At 43.3% G+C, this 17,255-nt stretch overlaps 1 protein-coding gene across 8 annotated transcripts in view; it reads right to left on the reverse strand.

Moving 5' to 3' along the window:
- Positions 1-17,255, reverse strand: part of LOC148519653 (uncharacterized) — a 146,023-nt gene that overhangs the window by 95,608 nt on the left and 33,160 nt on the right. For 7 of the 8 annotated variants that reach the window (XM_088476312.1, XM_088476313.1, XM_088476316.1 and 4 more), the window contains one exon: positions 13,459-13,483. The exons of the other annotated variant lie outside the window; for it this stretch is intronic. In XM_088476312.1, the coding sequence (XP_088332438.1) occupies positions 13,459-13,483 (25 nt within the window). The remainder of the gene's footprint in view (positions 1-13,458; positions 13,484-17,255) is intronic. 8 annotated transcript variants of the gene reach the window in all.

Consider the following 17,255-nt stretch of genomic DNA (forward strand, 5'->3'; position numbering starts at 1 on the left):
CAGCCTTCTGCATGTCTGCAGCACTCTTCCTGTGTAAGGGAGAGATGCAGGAATTTAACAGTTAAACAGTTAAAAAACGGCAGCCACACTTATCTACAGCTGCTTGCAGAGTATAGTGGAGAGAGAGGGAATAGAGCCCGCGCTGATTAGGCTCCGCCCCCTTCTATATGCCCTAAGGGCTCCGATTATGGCAGCTATGTGGCCATTACCTCCCCCTCCGCGTGTATCAGCGGGGAGAGGGGAGAAGCAGGAAGCCGGGTGTAGCGCTGTTTCAACAGCGCTATGATAAACAACACAGCGCAGCATGTGCTAGCGCTGGTCAGCGGGGAGAAGCAGGAAGCCGGGTGTAGCGCTGTTTCAACAGCGCTATGATAAACAGCGCAGCATGTGCTAGCGCTGGTCAGCGGGGAGAAGCAGGAAGCCGGGTGTAGCGCTGTTTCAACAGCGCTATGATAAACACAGCGCAGCATGTGCTAGCGCTGGTCAGCGTGGAGAAGCAGGGAGCCGTGTGCACTGAGTACACACAGCTTCCCTGACACAGCAGGACGGGAGCCACGTGGGCAGGAGCCGGGGATGCGCAGCTTGTTACTCACTGTGTGTCCCCGGAGGTCTCTCTCTCGGCAATGTAGCACAGTCTTCTCTTCTTCTGTGTGAAGACTTGCTGTGGCGGTAAGGAGCTGTCAGGAGCTCTTTTAGAATGAGCCCTGCGCACTCCTTCCTGGTGTTTGCTAAAACACCAGGGCGCCAAGTACCCGGACCCCACCTTTTAGATAGGTGGCGAAGGGTACCTATAGGAGTGTAAAAGATGCTTAGAAATAAAAAAATAAAAATAAAATGAATGTATTTGCTGGACCACAGCATAATGTGACCAGCTCCTAGAGGCACATTTTCTAAACTGAGGGCTGAGGGGGCATAGAGGGGGAGGAGCTTCACACTTCTAAATTATTTAAAGTGCCGGCTCCAGCTATCCACGCCTCTATATCCCCCAGCGTAAGCACCTCCAGTGTCCCCTATTGGATGAAAGAGAAATACTAATTCTCTTATTCATACGAACACAAATAAGACTACCCTGTGTTCCAAAAGTCCCATGAAGAATTGTAATCCTTTGAGGAGATAAATCTCTGAGAGAAGATACACATTACTCCTTTAGTATCCAATAGGTCAGAATAGTTTGCAAGTTGTTATCCAATTGGAAAAAATGCGGCAGATTCACTCCTACATATAGATACATCAGCCACTCAATATGTCAGACAGTTTGTATACCCTGTTGCAGATAAAATGCTGTTTTAAAGGAATATAATGCCTCGTCTCCTCTATGGAATTCCAGACTCAGACGCTGCCTGTGCACAAGCTCAGCAGCATTCAGGCTGCATAAATCACTCAAACGTGTAAAAGGCACAAACAACATTCTCTCCGATTTGAAGGTCTAGCAAGTAGCATTGGACACAGCAATAGTCAAGGAATATTATCCTTAATAATCCATAGCAGCGTTTACCTGAGGCTGTTCAAGTCCTATGCAGCGATGAATATGATTCTGTGGACAAACTCCAAGAAGCGGATACCAACGGCTAATGATTGCCGGAGACTGTACAGCAAGGTAGTCAGGGATAGCCCACAGTACTAACGAGTTTCCCTTCAATTGTGAAGGTTCAACCTTCCAGACATCCTTCTGGAAGGTTCTCCACAGAGGAATGCTGTAGCTCTGACATAGTGACCATCGGGTTCTTGGTCACCTCCCTGACTAGGGCAGTTCTCCCACGATCTCTCAGTTTAGATGGCCAGCCAACTCTATGAAGAGTCCTGGTGGTTCCAAACTTCTTCCATTTACAGATGATGGGGGCCACTGTGCTCATTGGGACCTTCAAAAGCAGCAGATATGTTTCTGTACCCTTCCCCAGATTTGTGCCTCGAGACAATCCTGTCTCGGAGGTCTACAGACAATTCCTTGGACTTAGTGCATGTCAGAGCACAAACCAAGCATGGTCAAGTGTGGGACCTTATATAGACAGGTGTATGCCTTTCAAAATCATGTCCAAACAACTGCATTTACCACAGGTAGACTCCAATTAAGCTGTAGGAACATCTCAAGGATGATCAGTGGAAACAGGATGCACCTGAGCTCTCTTTTGAGCTTCATGGCAAAGGCTGTGAATAGTTATGCAGATGTTTTATTTTATTTAATTTTTTTATAAAATTTAAAAAAAAACAAAAAAAAAAACACTTGTTGTCAATATGGGGTATTGGGTGTAGAATTTTGAGGACAAAAATGAATTTATTCCATTTTGGAATAAGGCTGTAACATAAAATGTAGAAAAAGTGAAGCACTGAATACTCTCCGGATGCACTGTATATATTACACACTATATGGACCAAAGAATTTGGACGCCTGACCATTACACTAACAGGGACTGTAATGACATTGTATTCAAATACATATACCTTAATATGGAGTTGACCCCTCTTTTGCAGCTATAACAGCTTCCACTCTTAGAAGGCTTTCCACAGATTTTGGGAGTGTTTCTGTGGGAATTTGTGCCCATTCATTCTGTCGAGTATTTATGAGGTCAGGCACTGATGTTGGAACGCAATCTCCGTTCCAGTTCATCCCAAAGGTGCTTGACGGGGCTCTGTGTGGGTCAGTCAAGTTCTTCCACATCAAACCACGTATTTGTGCCCCAGTGCACAAAGCAAGGACTATAGTCATGTTGGAATAGAAAAGGGCCTTCCCCAAATTGTAGCCACAAATTTGGGAGCATGGGATGGTCCAAAATGTCTTAGTATGCTGAAGCATTAAGATTGCCCTACACTGGAGATAAGGGGCCTAGCCCAAACCCTGAACAACAGCCTCATACCATTATCCCTCCTCCACCAAACTTCAGTTGACACAATGTAGTCAGGCAGGTAACGTTCTCCCAGCATCCGCCAGACTCGTCCATCTGACTGCTAAACAAAGAATCGCGATTCATCACTCCACAGAACACATTTCCACTGCTCCACAGACCAGTGTCAGTGTGCTTTAAACCACTCCATCCAATGCTTGGCATTGAAATTGTTGATGTGAGGCTTGCATGCAGCTGACCAGCCATGGAAACCCATTCAATTAAGCTGCCGCCGCACAGTTTTTATGCTTACATTAACGCCAGTGGAAGCTTTGAACTCTTCAGTTATGGAATCAGCAGAGCATTGCACGCCATGCGCCTTAGCAGTCATTGACCCCACTGTGAATTTTACGTGGTCTTCCGCTTCGTGGCCGAGTTGCCGTTGTTCCTAAACGCTTCCACTTTCTAATATCACTTAGTTGACCGTGGACTATCCCAGCAGGGCTGAAAGTGCACGAACCATACTTATTGCAAAGGTGGCATCCTATCACAGTACCATGCTTGAAGTCACTGAGTTCTTCAGAATGACCCATTTTATTTACACACATACTTGCAAATGGAGACTGCATGGCTAGGTGCTTGATTTTATACACCTGTGGCAACGGGTCTGATTGAAACACCTCAATTCAATAATTAACAGGTGTGGCAAAATACTTTAGCCCATATAGTGTGCGTATATATGTCGGTTAAAATCCCGACGCCAGAAGGTCGGCAGATTAAGATCCCTACAGGGGAGATAAGTAGGCTATCCCTAACCCTCCATTAGTGGTGCCTAACCCTAACCTCTCCCCCTAGTGCCTAACACTTACCTTCCCCCATGGGGGCCTAAACCTAACCCTTACCTCCCCACACCCTAAACCTAAGCCTCCCGGGGTTAGGTGGTGCCTAACCCCCCCCTTCCCCTAGCCTAACCCTACCAGCCGGGTACCGAACCCCAAGTCCCCACAGTAGTACCTAAATCTAAACAGCCATCTTGGACGCAGTTGTCTTTAATGTATTTTAATACATTTTATAGTAGAAGTTTTTCATTGGTATTTTAGCCACTTAGACACAGTGCAATCAAAGGTTACATTCATGATAGTCACTGAAATTGGCAAAAGCAGACACTTGGGGGGGTTCAAATAGCCGAGAGGTTTACCCTGCAGCTAATTGACCACGCTGCCCAATATAATTCGCTGCAGGAACCCTGTGTGCTAATTACCAGAGGTAGATTATGCATTTAGCTCATGGGGAAACCCATTGATTCCGCATTTTACTTGAAATCAATGGATTAGCGCACATTAACCCAGGTAGCGGGAAAAGGCCAAGTGAATAGCTATTCCCAGCGCAGTGCGATCAATTAGCTGCAAGGTATATCCTGCAGCTAATTGAATTCTCCCCTGTGTGTTTACGTTGCAACTGCAAATAAGTGAAACTCAAAGTAAACATGTATTTGGAAAGTCCACGATGGTCAAAACAAAATTCATACTTATGATAAATCATTTTCTCGTATCCAAATAAGGGACACTGGAACAAGAGATACTTGTTGGAGATGGGAAAAAAGGGAGAGGGCAATAAATCTAAAGAGAGATTAACAGAATGTCCAACAAAATCAACAGCAATGGGAATGCATCCAGTGTCACCCAATGAACTGCGAGATTTAACATAAGCAGAAAATTCAGTTAAATCCATCAGAGGACACTAACAATAGAAACATACCAAATCATCCCCTATGGATGGGAGCTCTCTGAAAATGCAGACAATAAAACTTTTCTTCCAAAAGAAGCAAACAGTAGTTGCAACAGATTTAGCGTCTTTTGCAGAAGTCGCATCTGCGACTTTATGCGAATACTAGTAAAAGCTCTTCTCTGGTGTAGAAGTGTGCGTCTGAAGTGCAAGGTCTGAGACGTCCACTGTGTCTTTAGACATAACCATCGGATGCACCATTGAAACTTGCCTTAGCCCATGCTAGGTGCACAATTTCCACCACAGTATGGCTTCCAATGTAAGTGATTAAGAGTCTGACTTCACAGCCAATTATGTGACAACCACAATACTCCCATAATGCGCCCATAAAACAGTGCATCTCCATCCTGTAGTGTGTACCAGCAATCGTGCGATGTCCAGGGTGTCCCTGGACACTGGCACAATTGCCAGTCATCTCAGTGTGTAGCTTAAGACAAAAAAAGAGATCTTATGGATATCTGCCAATTTTAAAGGTTCTAACCACATTGAGAAGTTTAAAATTACTCCAGCATATTAAGTGTGAGATTAAAAGAAAATTTTAAATTCCAGTTCAGTTGAGGTCAAATTGCTAAAACAAAAACTGTTTGAGCAAATAAATTTAAGATCCACTGACTATAAAGGTTCAAAAGGAGATTTTATTAACGCATACAAGACTGTTTAAATCCCACAGACCCGTAGGGATATACGGAGATTTAATACTACTAGAATTAAAGAAAAAATATATATAAATATATATATACATATATATATATATACACCTGCCTTCTGTGTAAGAATACTGACAGACCCATGACATGAACCTTTAACAAATGAAGCCTCCATCCCACATACAGACCTTCTTATAAGGACAGGAGTAGTCTAGAAAGAATAAAAAGTGGTATAAAACTTTCACACCGTGATATGGATGATTTCTATATCGTGCAATAATTTCTGGCTAAAGACGACTGAGGGGGGAAATTCAATTAGCCGCGATAAAACGTTGTTGACTTAATGCATATATCGCCTGTATGCATGCTCCCGTTTAATGCACAATTAAACTAAAAAGTAGTCTTCCAGCATTCTGGCGATAATTCTTGCATGTGTTACACGAGTTAAGTAAAGGTGAAAATAATAAAATCAGCATGTAACCAAAAAAAATGCAAACTAATATAGGAAAACAGTATAGCAGTCCATTCGTGACCAAAAGCAAACTATTTGGGGTTCTTAAAGTGTGTAAAAAAAAAAAAAGTGTTAAGCATTTTTTTTTATTTTTTTTTCAATAAACAGTGAACAAAAAATCATATGCTGTAGTACATAGAATAAGGTGTGCATAAAAATGCCTTTTAGTTTATTTTTGGGTCATTTTAAGCCACTGTTAAAAATGTGTCAACACCTGTAACTGCCACCTGCTGTTTTAAACACCTGACCCATCCATACAGCAGCCCCATATACAGATTCCACATCTTTTAACCCATTATTCTACACTTTGCAGAATTTGGCCAATAATAGGTAATTTTTGGGGTGAAATTCTGCAAATTAAAACCTACAAAGTGCCTAATTAACTATTAGAGGGTGTCCAGTGGTTCTGAACCAAATCCTGACATTTTTACCTTAAAATAGGGGGATTTAACCCGACTTCTCACCTGCTCAGGGGGTCCAAAAAAAAAAAAAAAGCTCATTAACACCTACGTAGAATTAGCGCACGTTTGGGCGCAGGGTTGGGGAAAAAAAAAAAAAAAAAAGGTTTTTTTTAATAATAAAAACCAGAGTTTTTTGGTTTGAACCATTTTTTTTGCATTAATGTTTAAATGAAAAAGAAATTAATCCTGCATATTATATTAATACTGTGAAACATTGCTATGCATTAGAAACCTTGATCAATCACGTTATAATGCTTTCTAACATTAACAATCCAAAGTTATCAGAGTTTGATATGATTTGGCATCTTTCAATAAAACCAATTTTAGCCTAAACCTAATTAAAACATGCAAATTCACTTTACAGAGAAACACACAATTCAATAAAAAGGAGTTATGCATTAGAACTGGAAATGTCACAGGCATTAAACATTTTGAATAAAAACACTAGTTTAGAAGCCTTTTCAGTTCCCAGTCTGTTTCAAAGCTTCGAATGAACCAAATCGAAAGAAAAAAACAAAAATTCTTAAATTCATTCTACACTAGCTGAAGATGCTCGAGCAGTCAGAAGTTGTTAAATAACGAGAAGTACATTAGGGTTACCTTTTTTCAAATGCGCTTTTTTTTTTGCTCATCCACCATTCATAAGAGGACACTTGTGACACCACAAATACTAAGGCCCCATTTATCAACGTTGCATAACCCTTTAGTGCTCGCTAAAGGAGTTATGCAAGGTTTCTGGATTTAATAAACACTAGTAATCTAAAATGACTGTTTGTCAAGCATTGCTCTCGCCATCTTTTAGATGGAGAGAGCGATGCTGGCCCCACTGCCTGCAATGGAGATCCAGAGGTGCCTTTCTGGCTTCAACGAAACCTTCCAGGCATTGCCGGATCCCCGTGTCATGCACGTACGCAGACGGACCGTCACGCATGCGCGTATCACTGTAGTCCCGTCGCTGCCAGCAGAAGTCCTCACCGAGGACTTCGCAGGACCTCACCGGAGGGGAAAGTATTGTCCAACACCAGTAAATTTTTCATTTGTACCAGTGATTCCAAATGAAAAATGTAACTGGTGTTTAATATCACTGATAAATAGGAGCCTATGGGCCGTATTCCATTTGGAGCGAAAAGCCGTTCTCGGCGAAACTTTCGCCAATTACGTCATTTTCGCACATTTCACTTATCACCGTATTCAATTGTAGCGTATTTTCGCCAGTGCGAAAACGTAATGCAATGTAATAGGCGAAAAAGTCTCGCCTATTATTACCCGGTGAAAAATAGTGCAGAATTGCGGTTTTGGGGTGCAGAGGGTCGGAAACCAATCTGCACCCCCTTGACGCTAATTGCATAAAAAAAAAAAAAATACACAATGGACACCCCAAAAAAACACTTTGAAAATGTGGGTGAAAAAGTTCAAAGTGGGGGTACAAATTCAAAAACTAGCGAAATAGCCTTTGGGGAGGGGTCTGCAAGTATGAGGGGAGGTGTTTTGTTGATTGCAGGTGTTTGCTGAAGGTGAATTTTTTTGCGCATTTTAAAGCTGGACTTTAGCGATTTTTAAATATGCTTTCTTCCATTTTCATGTACCCCAAATTTGATGGGACAACTTATTTTTCCAAAAAACAGTGTCACATACTATACTTCACCACTTGCTCAAAGACGCTAACTAGCAACTATTGAGACCATTTAAAGACCCCAAATACCTTTAGCAGGGCTATTCAGCAGTACCCTTAGGTGAACCCCCATGTCAGAGCATCTTTAGGGGAGTGTGAGGATGATTTCCCCAAAAATGACTGGACTTTGCTGATTTAGGTTTCGCCGGGTCCCGTTTTTCGCCGATTTGGAATTGAATAAGGGGATACACGGGGACAAGCGCGAGAGCTTTTCGACCCCGAAACCTGCGTTGACGGCGAAAAGTCCGTAGGGAAATTGTCTCTACAATCAATCATAGTTCTAGGACTAGAACATCTCACTCAACTCACATAGCCAGTCATCCCCATAGGCTCACAGACTCCTCCCACCAGGAAAAATCATGGAATAGTATGTTTGATCACACGTTATATCACATTACAGCCAACGTGAGTATCATATCACACTTTGGATTAAACTAGACAAGAATGAAAAGCATTTCTAAAGTGTTCACTGAAATAGACTGTGAATAGTGCTTAGAGGAGTGGTTCCCAATTTTGGCTTCACGGGGTGCCACATAACCCCCTCAAATCAAATTATTTGGGCTGGCATCTTTATAGGCAGAGCATTGTAATGCCTGTGGCCTTAGAGTGGTAGTACACAGCCTTTTGAACAGGCTACGCTACTTGGTGTCCATGTGGGCATCCCTGCTCACTCCTGCAATAAACCTCCATTTTCCTCCTTATCAATTCCAACACAGACCTGGCTCCTGGCAGAAGACAAGACTCAATATAAGTAGGATCGTATCTCTTCACCTCCCCTGCCGCCCATGTGTACTTGTTTTCACATGGTAGCTATCTACCCCACCTTCCCCCACTGTACCAATCACATCTCTTGCCTTTCCCCTTTGTCTGCCACCTCTTTCCAAAACCAACAGTCCACATGATCAACACCATCTCATCCCCATTCTCCCATCTTTATGCATTGCTTTTCTCCTTTGACTTGATGTGGTAGGCAGTGCTTGTGACATGGGTAAAATAAAGCAAACATGTCCACCAACACATGCGCATGGGTAGCTTAAAAAAATATATATATATCTTCCCAGACTCTAGGAACTGCATTCAGAGAAGGTTTCGAGACCACTGGCTTAGAGCAGGGTTTGACAAATCCTGTGGGCCAGGGCGCCAAGGCGACTAAGATTTTAGACCTGGCGACCGAATTTGCAGAGACCCCAGCCCATCAGTGAGAAGAATGAGGTTTCCCCAGTGAGGAGAATGAGGTTTCGTTAAGAAAAAAAACTCCAATCAGTTTACTCCAAACTGCATGACTATTGCATCCAGCGGTAGGCATGCAAATGAGGATCCACACACACACAGTTTCGGGATTGTAGTCGCTCAGTTTCAAACTTTGTGCATGTCCAGGAGGATGCGCCGCAGCGCAGACAAGAGTATGGCCCACTGGTGAGTAACACACAAAACAACCCGAGCCAAGACAGCAGTGTCAGCGACCATGCATCATACAGCCCGCCGGTAGCAGGATTCAGGATTCCCATCGCACCCCGGAAGCCAGAGTGTCAGTGATCCCTGCACTGAAGAGCTACACAGCACTTCAACGGCTAGCGACAGAGCACACAGCCTGCCGGTGAGAAGGATAAAGGAATTATGGAATAATCCCTCAAAAGCCACCCCTACTACCGTTTTTATGTGGCACAAGGTGGATTCCCATCGCCAGTGGGAATAGACCCCAGGACTGCAAACACTAACCCCACAGATGCTGTAGCTCCGCAATATCCACTCAACTCTCGCAACTGAAGACACGAGAGCAATCCTGGTAGCAGGGTTGCTGTGTAACTGGTCACTGACATGCTACCGGCTGCCTTTCCACACTTGCTGGACAGTGTGGACTGGGTTGTCAGAAAGCTCTCCGGGCTACTCACATTGCAGAGGCTCTTCCTGCAGAGCATGAATGTAAACTTGCCAGAAACAGTGGGGGGCAGAGCAGGCCAGGCTCTTTCTGCATGGCACGAATATAAACTTGTAGAGGCAGAGTTGGATGGGGCTCCTTGAAATACCATGTAAGATAGTCACCAGGATGAGCTCCACATAATCTCCCAAGTGTTCATGCAGCTGCCCAGTTTCAAGCATGTCAGGTACTTGCCCACCTATGAAGAGTCAATGAGACCACGCCAGGTCATACTGCTGGTGTTTCAGAACCCAACTCAGGCAAGAGATACAGGGACAGCAGCCTCATCTCCCTATACATATTAATTTCATACATTAACACATTTTTGGGGCACTGTGCTATGGAAACTATGTATTGGGGACATCCTATAAATTGGCACCAGAGTCAAGCATATATCGGGGTCTGATGGCATGTGGGGAAGCCGGAGAGGAATTGAAGGGGCATGAGTAGTGTTCTATAGACTTTATTATATATTTTGGTTGCGGATGATAGTCTGGCTTAAATTTTTATGCTGGCTCCTAGATTTTTTCAAAGTTTTGTCAAGCCCTGACTTAAAAGGATATCAAACAAAATTGTTGAAATGAAAACAAAACTTATGTCTGTAATGACATTACATATCCACACTAGGAATAAATACCTATCATTAGATACCTTAAAAATAGGGAAAACCAAATATTAATTCATCAAGTTTTCTCAAAGCAGGAATTCCGTGACAAAATAAGAGGTCCACAGGGATAATGTGGTTGGAGTGATCCAGGCACTAAACAGTTAAAGTTTTCAGTTCCCAGGATGCCTCTGGTCCTCCTCCACATATACCCCACCCATGGCGACAGTGTCGCCATTCAGTTTTGTAAACAAGCCCAAGGCAGGAGAAGGAAAGAAGAGAAGGAAGAACAATCGTACACCAGATACAAACACTATCATACAAGATGAGGGAATCCATGGCCGAAACAAAAATTACCCATTTCAGCCAGGTGCGTCAGGGTGGGTGCCCTATGGACCTCGAAGAAAAATAGTTATCAATGGTAAGTCTACCATAACTCTTATTTTGTCATGGGATTGCTGCTTTGAGAAAACTCGATGAATGCATATTTAGGGCGGAATTCAATTGTTTACAGCCCCTTTCACGCCCGACGGAGCTATTTATTTGTTGCTCGTGTCAGGCGTGATCAGCTGCCAGCGCTCCATTTCAGCTCGCAGCCCGCAGGGGGGGGGGCTGGGCTGAAATGGGCAAAGAGTGACCTTTTTGCGATCTCGCCCAGCACATTGGTCGGGGGTAGCCGATTTAAACCCGTCCACTATGGGCGTGAGTTCCGGACTGCGAAAACAATTGAGTACCGCCATTAAAATTTAAATATAGAAGCCCAAGTGACTTGCATAAAGAGCAATAGTACTCTTAACTATATGTTAAACAAATAAAATATGTTAAAGACCCAGTACAAGAGGAAGGAAACCGTATAGTGAATCCATGATTTGTTACAAATCCTCCAAATACAGCATTTCTGCAGGAACTGAAATAGTCCTTTGATGTACATAGTGGATAGCACAGAACCAGCTTTCCCAAGTTTAGTTGCATCCTCAAAAATGTTGTAGGCATCTCAGAAAATTGGCTTCAGGGTATTTAAACCACTGGTTTACATTTTATTGGTTGGACTTTAAATGTTATTGCATAATGACCAATGACTATGATATAAAGTTACTTGGATAATATTAAACAAAAAAAACCACAAACAAACCTTAATACAACTTACAATACCAATGATTCAAAAACAATGAACACAAAAAACCAGGCTGGACATGCTCCATATTACAAAGCTTGCTTTAATCATGCACTCTCCATCGGAGACGATAGAGTATAATTAATGAATGTTATGAAGCAGATACTCATATGTCTACTTAAAGGTTAATTTCCCCTAATATATAAGTAGTATTGAATATTGAGCATGATTAATACATATACAGCTGATGTACATGAATAGAGGAGCAACATAATTAATATTAAAGCTTTGAGAATATAAAAATGGTAAAACAATACACGGTTTGCTTGCTCTTGCATGGTTATCAGGAAATTAACATTTATACAGCATCAGATATTCAGTTGAGTTTAACAAATTGGGGAGAAAAAAAAAAAAGTAGCAAGAAAACCCAGCACGCAAACTTACATCAAGCCTCAATGACATTCTTTAAACACTCCGAAAAACACTTCTTTCCTTTGGCTGCACACTTTTCCACTTGAAGAAAGTTTGCATTGGAGTGGGCTGAATCTGAAACTTACAGTAGCCATTTCAGGCACACCTGGGGGGCATTTCCCTGAGTTTGTTTTGAATTTGAAAATTAATTCCATTAATCTTTGAGATAATGGGATGCGGGCAAAATCCAGACTGCGGGGATTCCGGTGGTCAGAATCCCAACGCCGTCATCACAAAGGTAAGTAGCAGGGTTAGGGGGTGGGTTAGCGTTAGGCACTAGAAGAGATAGGTTTAAGCAGCCCATCCAGTAGGCGATTATACCTAGCGTTGGAGCGATAACGATGGTCATTATCGCGCCATCGTTTGGTAATCGGCCGAAAATCAAGCAGTAAAAGGTTAAAAACGACCAGCGATGCGCGCGCCCGCTGGTCGTTTTAAAACATCAATCACCTGAATATGACGGTCAACCTGACGACCGCCATTTTCGGGGATGATTGATCTGCATACACTGAACGTCTGAACGTTTAGTGTATGCACTTCACCCCGCCGGAGACGACGGCGTCGTAATCGTGCAGTCATCCCCCGCATCGTGTAATGGATGGGCAGCATTAGGGTGTACCCATCCCGATAATAACATGACTAAATACATTTCATGAGTGGACCAAAACAATAAACATTTGGAGACAAAGGGCGGAATTCAATTGTTTACGCGGTCCGGATCTCCCGTCTAAAGTGGGCCACTATTCAATTGGTGCCATTTTTCACGCTGTACGCGCCCAAAGTGGTCGGACTTAGCCGCGTAAAGCAACTACCCCCGACCAAAGTGCTGGACGCGACCGCGAAAAGTGATGTTTGGGCGCCCAAGCAGGTCACTTTTCGCACCCTGCGAGCTGAAATGAAGCGCTGGCAGCTGATTGCGCCTGACAGGAGCAACAGTTGAATAGCTCAGTCGGGCGCGAAGGTTGGTACAAAATTGTAATTCCGCCCAAAAGATTACTTTTCATAGGAGCAAATGATTATGATCTACAAATACAATTATCTTTAGAAGATATTGCAAAGCATTCTAATATACTTGGGAATCTTTCAAGACTCTTAACTCTGATTTTAGAATATAAGCCAGTTATTTATTTGAATGGTACATATGTGAAAGGGGATACATCAACAATATGATCTGTTGCTCTGACACCACGCAGTACAAATGCAGTAAGTGTGCACTCAAATTGTCATGCCTCCACTGTATGTTAAGTCCATAAAAAATGAAAATGCAAATAAGCCACCCCGGACTTCCAACACTGCAGGTAGCACGCCTTCAGAGTCCCAAATGCAGAATATAAATTGTAGTACAAGCTAAACATGGGGGTTTTCAGTGGCTCATATATATTCTGCAGTAAATAAAATGGACTTAGCGGATGCTTAGCCGTAAGGACTGAAGTAAAAATTAAAAGTTTACACTTACCTGGCTTGTTTAATGGACTTGTATTCTTTAAAGTGAAGATGCAAATCAGTCCCAAAACAAAAGAAAAGAAACAATTAACCTCATGATGATAGCAGCATTAATGATTAATGGGAGATTTAGAATAAGAGCCAACTTTTTCCATTCAGAAAATAGGAGAAAGTTTAAGGCTTTATTATCCCATCCTCCCTATAAAAGTTGGAAGAATTCCATGTTGCATTCTCTAGATTTTACCTGAAAAGGGAAGAGAAAATAAAAAATAAAAGGGCGTTTTTTCCTCCAAGACAAAAAACCCCCCATTGAAATTCAATATTGAAATGTTTAGTTATTGCAATTTAACCGCCAATGCAACATAAGGCCCCGACGATTCACCAATGCCTAACGAGATGTTAACTGGCAGATGTGTCCGTTACCAAGATCCAGGGTGGAAACCCATTTTCATTTCTTGACAACCAAAAACATTTTGCTGCTTTATCAAATCCTGGAATAATCACTTCCCATTATTCCAACTCAAAATTAAGGTTTTCCCCAAAAAATTGATTGAGATATATATTTACTTTATGCAAACCTTCTATACACTTTATGCTGCCAATTCATGTTTGATAAAGAAAAGTTGGCCTTATAAGTTTGCCATATTAACAGCATGGATTGGGTTCATGATTTGAGATCTTGACAGAATGAATGACTTAGCATTACACTCATGTACAAGGAATGTTCTGACATTAGAGAAACTGAGAATAAATGTCCAAGCTACAAAATCAACCAAAACAGAAAAAAAGTTAAACTTTGCACGGGAATAAAAGCAAGGGGTAACCGAATAAATTATTTTCTCTTACTCAAACACAATCACCATGTGTTTTTGTAGTCAAACTGCTCCTTACAAAAAAGTTTAACAAAAATCATCATAGCACCAGAAAAATAGCAGACATCTTTTTCCACTCAATACTTCTGCAATTACTGATGCAGACTTTTAAAGACTTCAATCAATGTCTTAATCGTTTCATTCATAAAATGGAACATAATAGTTTTATCAAGATTGCCACAAATGTTCTGCTTTGCCTATTACAATTCTGTTTCAATAGATCTTCAAAACAAAGAACAGGTGGGCTAGAAAGTAAAGCAAGAGCAACTCAATAACTAATACTGTATATATAGTCTGTTAATTTAAGGTGGTTACTTCTAAGTGCCTCAATTATGAAACTTCTCATTGACTGGTAGGACATTAGAGGAAATGAGCAGTGGTTGGCTTTTCTGTGTGTCTTCTTATAAAAATGTCACAGCTGTTATTTGCATGACAATGCTTGTAAGCAAAGTCTACAACATGTATACAGCCCTTTCCATATAACATTGATGTAGCCGCTAGGATATTTTAGCAGATTGTCGCACCGGCTTGTTTTGTGAAAGGAGAAATGAAACCTGCCCTTTCCGAAGCACCACACTGACAGAAAAAGTGTCCCGCTCCTCCACACAGCCGCAATGAGGCCTGCAATGCACAACACACTGCAACATGAAGTGCCATCAGTGATGTGCAGTGCACTGCCCAGGAGCTCCAGTGATCGCAAATGCACTATAGTGCATCTTTTACCCTCAAATGGCTGCCTGGGACTCAAGGAAATGAGCAGGTCCAACAAGACGAACCATGATCTGGCTGTGTAAGCCCGCACAGCAGCCAATCCCTGCTTGCAGTGTCTCAACAGCCAATTGCTATGCTGTCTGCAATGTCTCCCTCCATCAGGCTCTGCACTTTCCCCATCGTGCACCCTGTGACTCTCCCGGCTGTATCAGCAGCCCCCCCATCATATTGGTGGTGCCAGGCCCCTCCAGCAGCCTGCTGTCCATCCCCACTTCTTTCAGCCAGCTCTCCGCACACAGGAGGTCGAGGAGGTGGACACTGCCTGAGCTAGGAGGTAGCTGGAGCTGTACACCCAGGTGCTGAGGGGACAAGGGAGGCTGCAGCTCATGCTGTATGAGTCTGCACTAGTGAGACGGCTGGGGGCTCCCAGAAGGAAGAGACTACTGCTCCTAGTACTGCCTGCCCCTAACCCACTCCTTGCTATAGTACTACCTCAGCTACCATCTACCCTTACCACCTCCATACCCCCAGCACTGCGTGCCCTTAAACCCCTCCTTAACCCCAATACTGCCCCAGCACTATGATCTGGCTGTGAGCCCGCACTGCAGCCAACCACCACCCGCAGTCTTTCAACAGCCAATTGTCGTGCTGCCTGCAGTCTCTCTCTCTCAGGCTCTGCACACATTCCCCCGTTGGCCAAGCTGTGATTACCGGCTGCAGCAGCATTTCCCCATCATGTTGGTGGTGCCAGGCTCCACTAGCTGCCTGCACTCCATTCCCGACTCCTTCAGCCAGCTGTCCACACACAGGAAGTCGGGGAGGTGGACACTGCCTGAGCTAGGCGGTAGCTGGAGCTCTCCTGGCTGCAACAGCAGCGTTGCCCCCATCATGTTGATGTGTCAGGCCCCTCCAGCTGCCTGCTCTCCACACACAGGAAGGGGGAGGTAGACACTGCCGGAGCTAGGAAGTAGCTTGAGCTCTACACCCAGGTGCTGAAAGGATAAGCAGAGGCTGCAAGTCATGGAAGTGACTACTGCGCCAAGTACTGCCTGCCCCAACCCACTCCTTGCCACAGTACTGGCCAAGCTATTATCTACCCTTACCCCCTCCCTATCCCAAGAACTGCCTGCTCTTAACCCCCTGCTTGCCCACAGTACTGCCCAGCTGCTACCCACCCCCAGTATCCCTACCCCCAGTATTGCCTGCCCTTAACCCCCTTCTTGCCCACAGTACAGCCCAGGTGATATCTACCCTAACCCCCTCCTTGCACATGCTACTATCTTCCCTTATAACGCCCTTCCTACCCCAACTGCAACATGCTACCTGCCCCCAGTACTGCCCAAGCTGCCACCTGACCACATTCCCGGCACTGTCCCAACTGTCACATGCCCTCAACAGTAATTTTTCCCATTCATGGCTTCTACACATAATATCCCACTTTGTGGGCAGGCAGTTCTCACATTCTTTTCACTCAGGTGTAAGCATGGTGCAGCTGGAAGGAAAAAGCAAGCTGACTCTTACTGCCTTCTCTGCGTAATAAGTGAAAATTAAAATGCCTCAATAGGGCACTTCTATGTGGAATACTTCAAGTGTGCGCCTGTTATGGGGCATAATAGGAACTCTGCGTCCGGCGTAAATCCCTATTATCAGATCAAAATAAAAACGTTCCCTCCACAGTGATTACGATGAAAGAAAAAATCCTAAAGTGAACCCTAGATATTTCATTTCTAAACTGTGCACAAGAAAAATGTGTTGAGATCGATACTTATATTTAAAAATATAAGTGTGTGGAGTTAAATGTTGATCCTACAACCCCAATCTACAAAATCCATTCTTTGATGTTAAACAATTATTATTTTCTTTTTGTTTAAGTCTAGGCAGCAAGCGCAGTGTTGTCTTGATCATTTTTGCCATGTTCATGACATCGAAAGGTAAAAACGCACTATAATTTGAAAGCCAAAACCAGATAGAGCCACTGCAATAGTGTTGACCAATTGCCACCAATTTAAGATAGCCTGGGAACAGAATCTCATTATGGACGCCACAACCATAAGAGAATGAAGTTTCTTTTCAGAGAGTTCCAGATATGCAAACATGCCTTTTTGGCTGATTGAATGTTCACTTTCTAAATGGCATTAATATGCAACAGTTAAGAAACAGAAGTGGTCGGGACTTAATTGAAGAATAGAAGTCACCAATCTCATGCAGGTCCTTCATTCCAAAGCAC

This window comes from Taudactylus pleione, unplaced genomic scaffold (genome assembly GCF_031769625.1).
Source record: "Taudactylus pleione unplaced genomic scaffold, aTauple2 ptg000186l, whole genome shotgun sequence".
Lineage (NCBI taxonomy): Eukaryota > Metazoa > Chordata > Amphibia > Anura > Myobatrachidae > Taudactylus > Taudactylus pleione.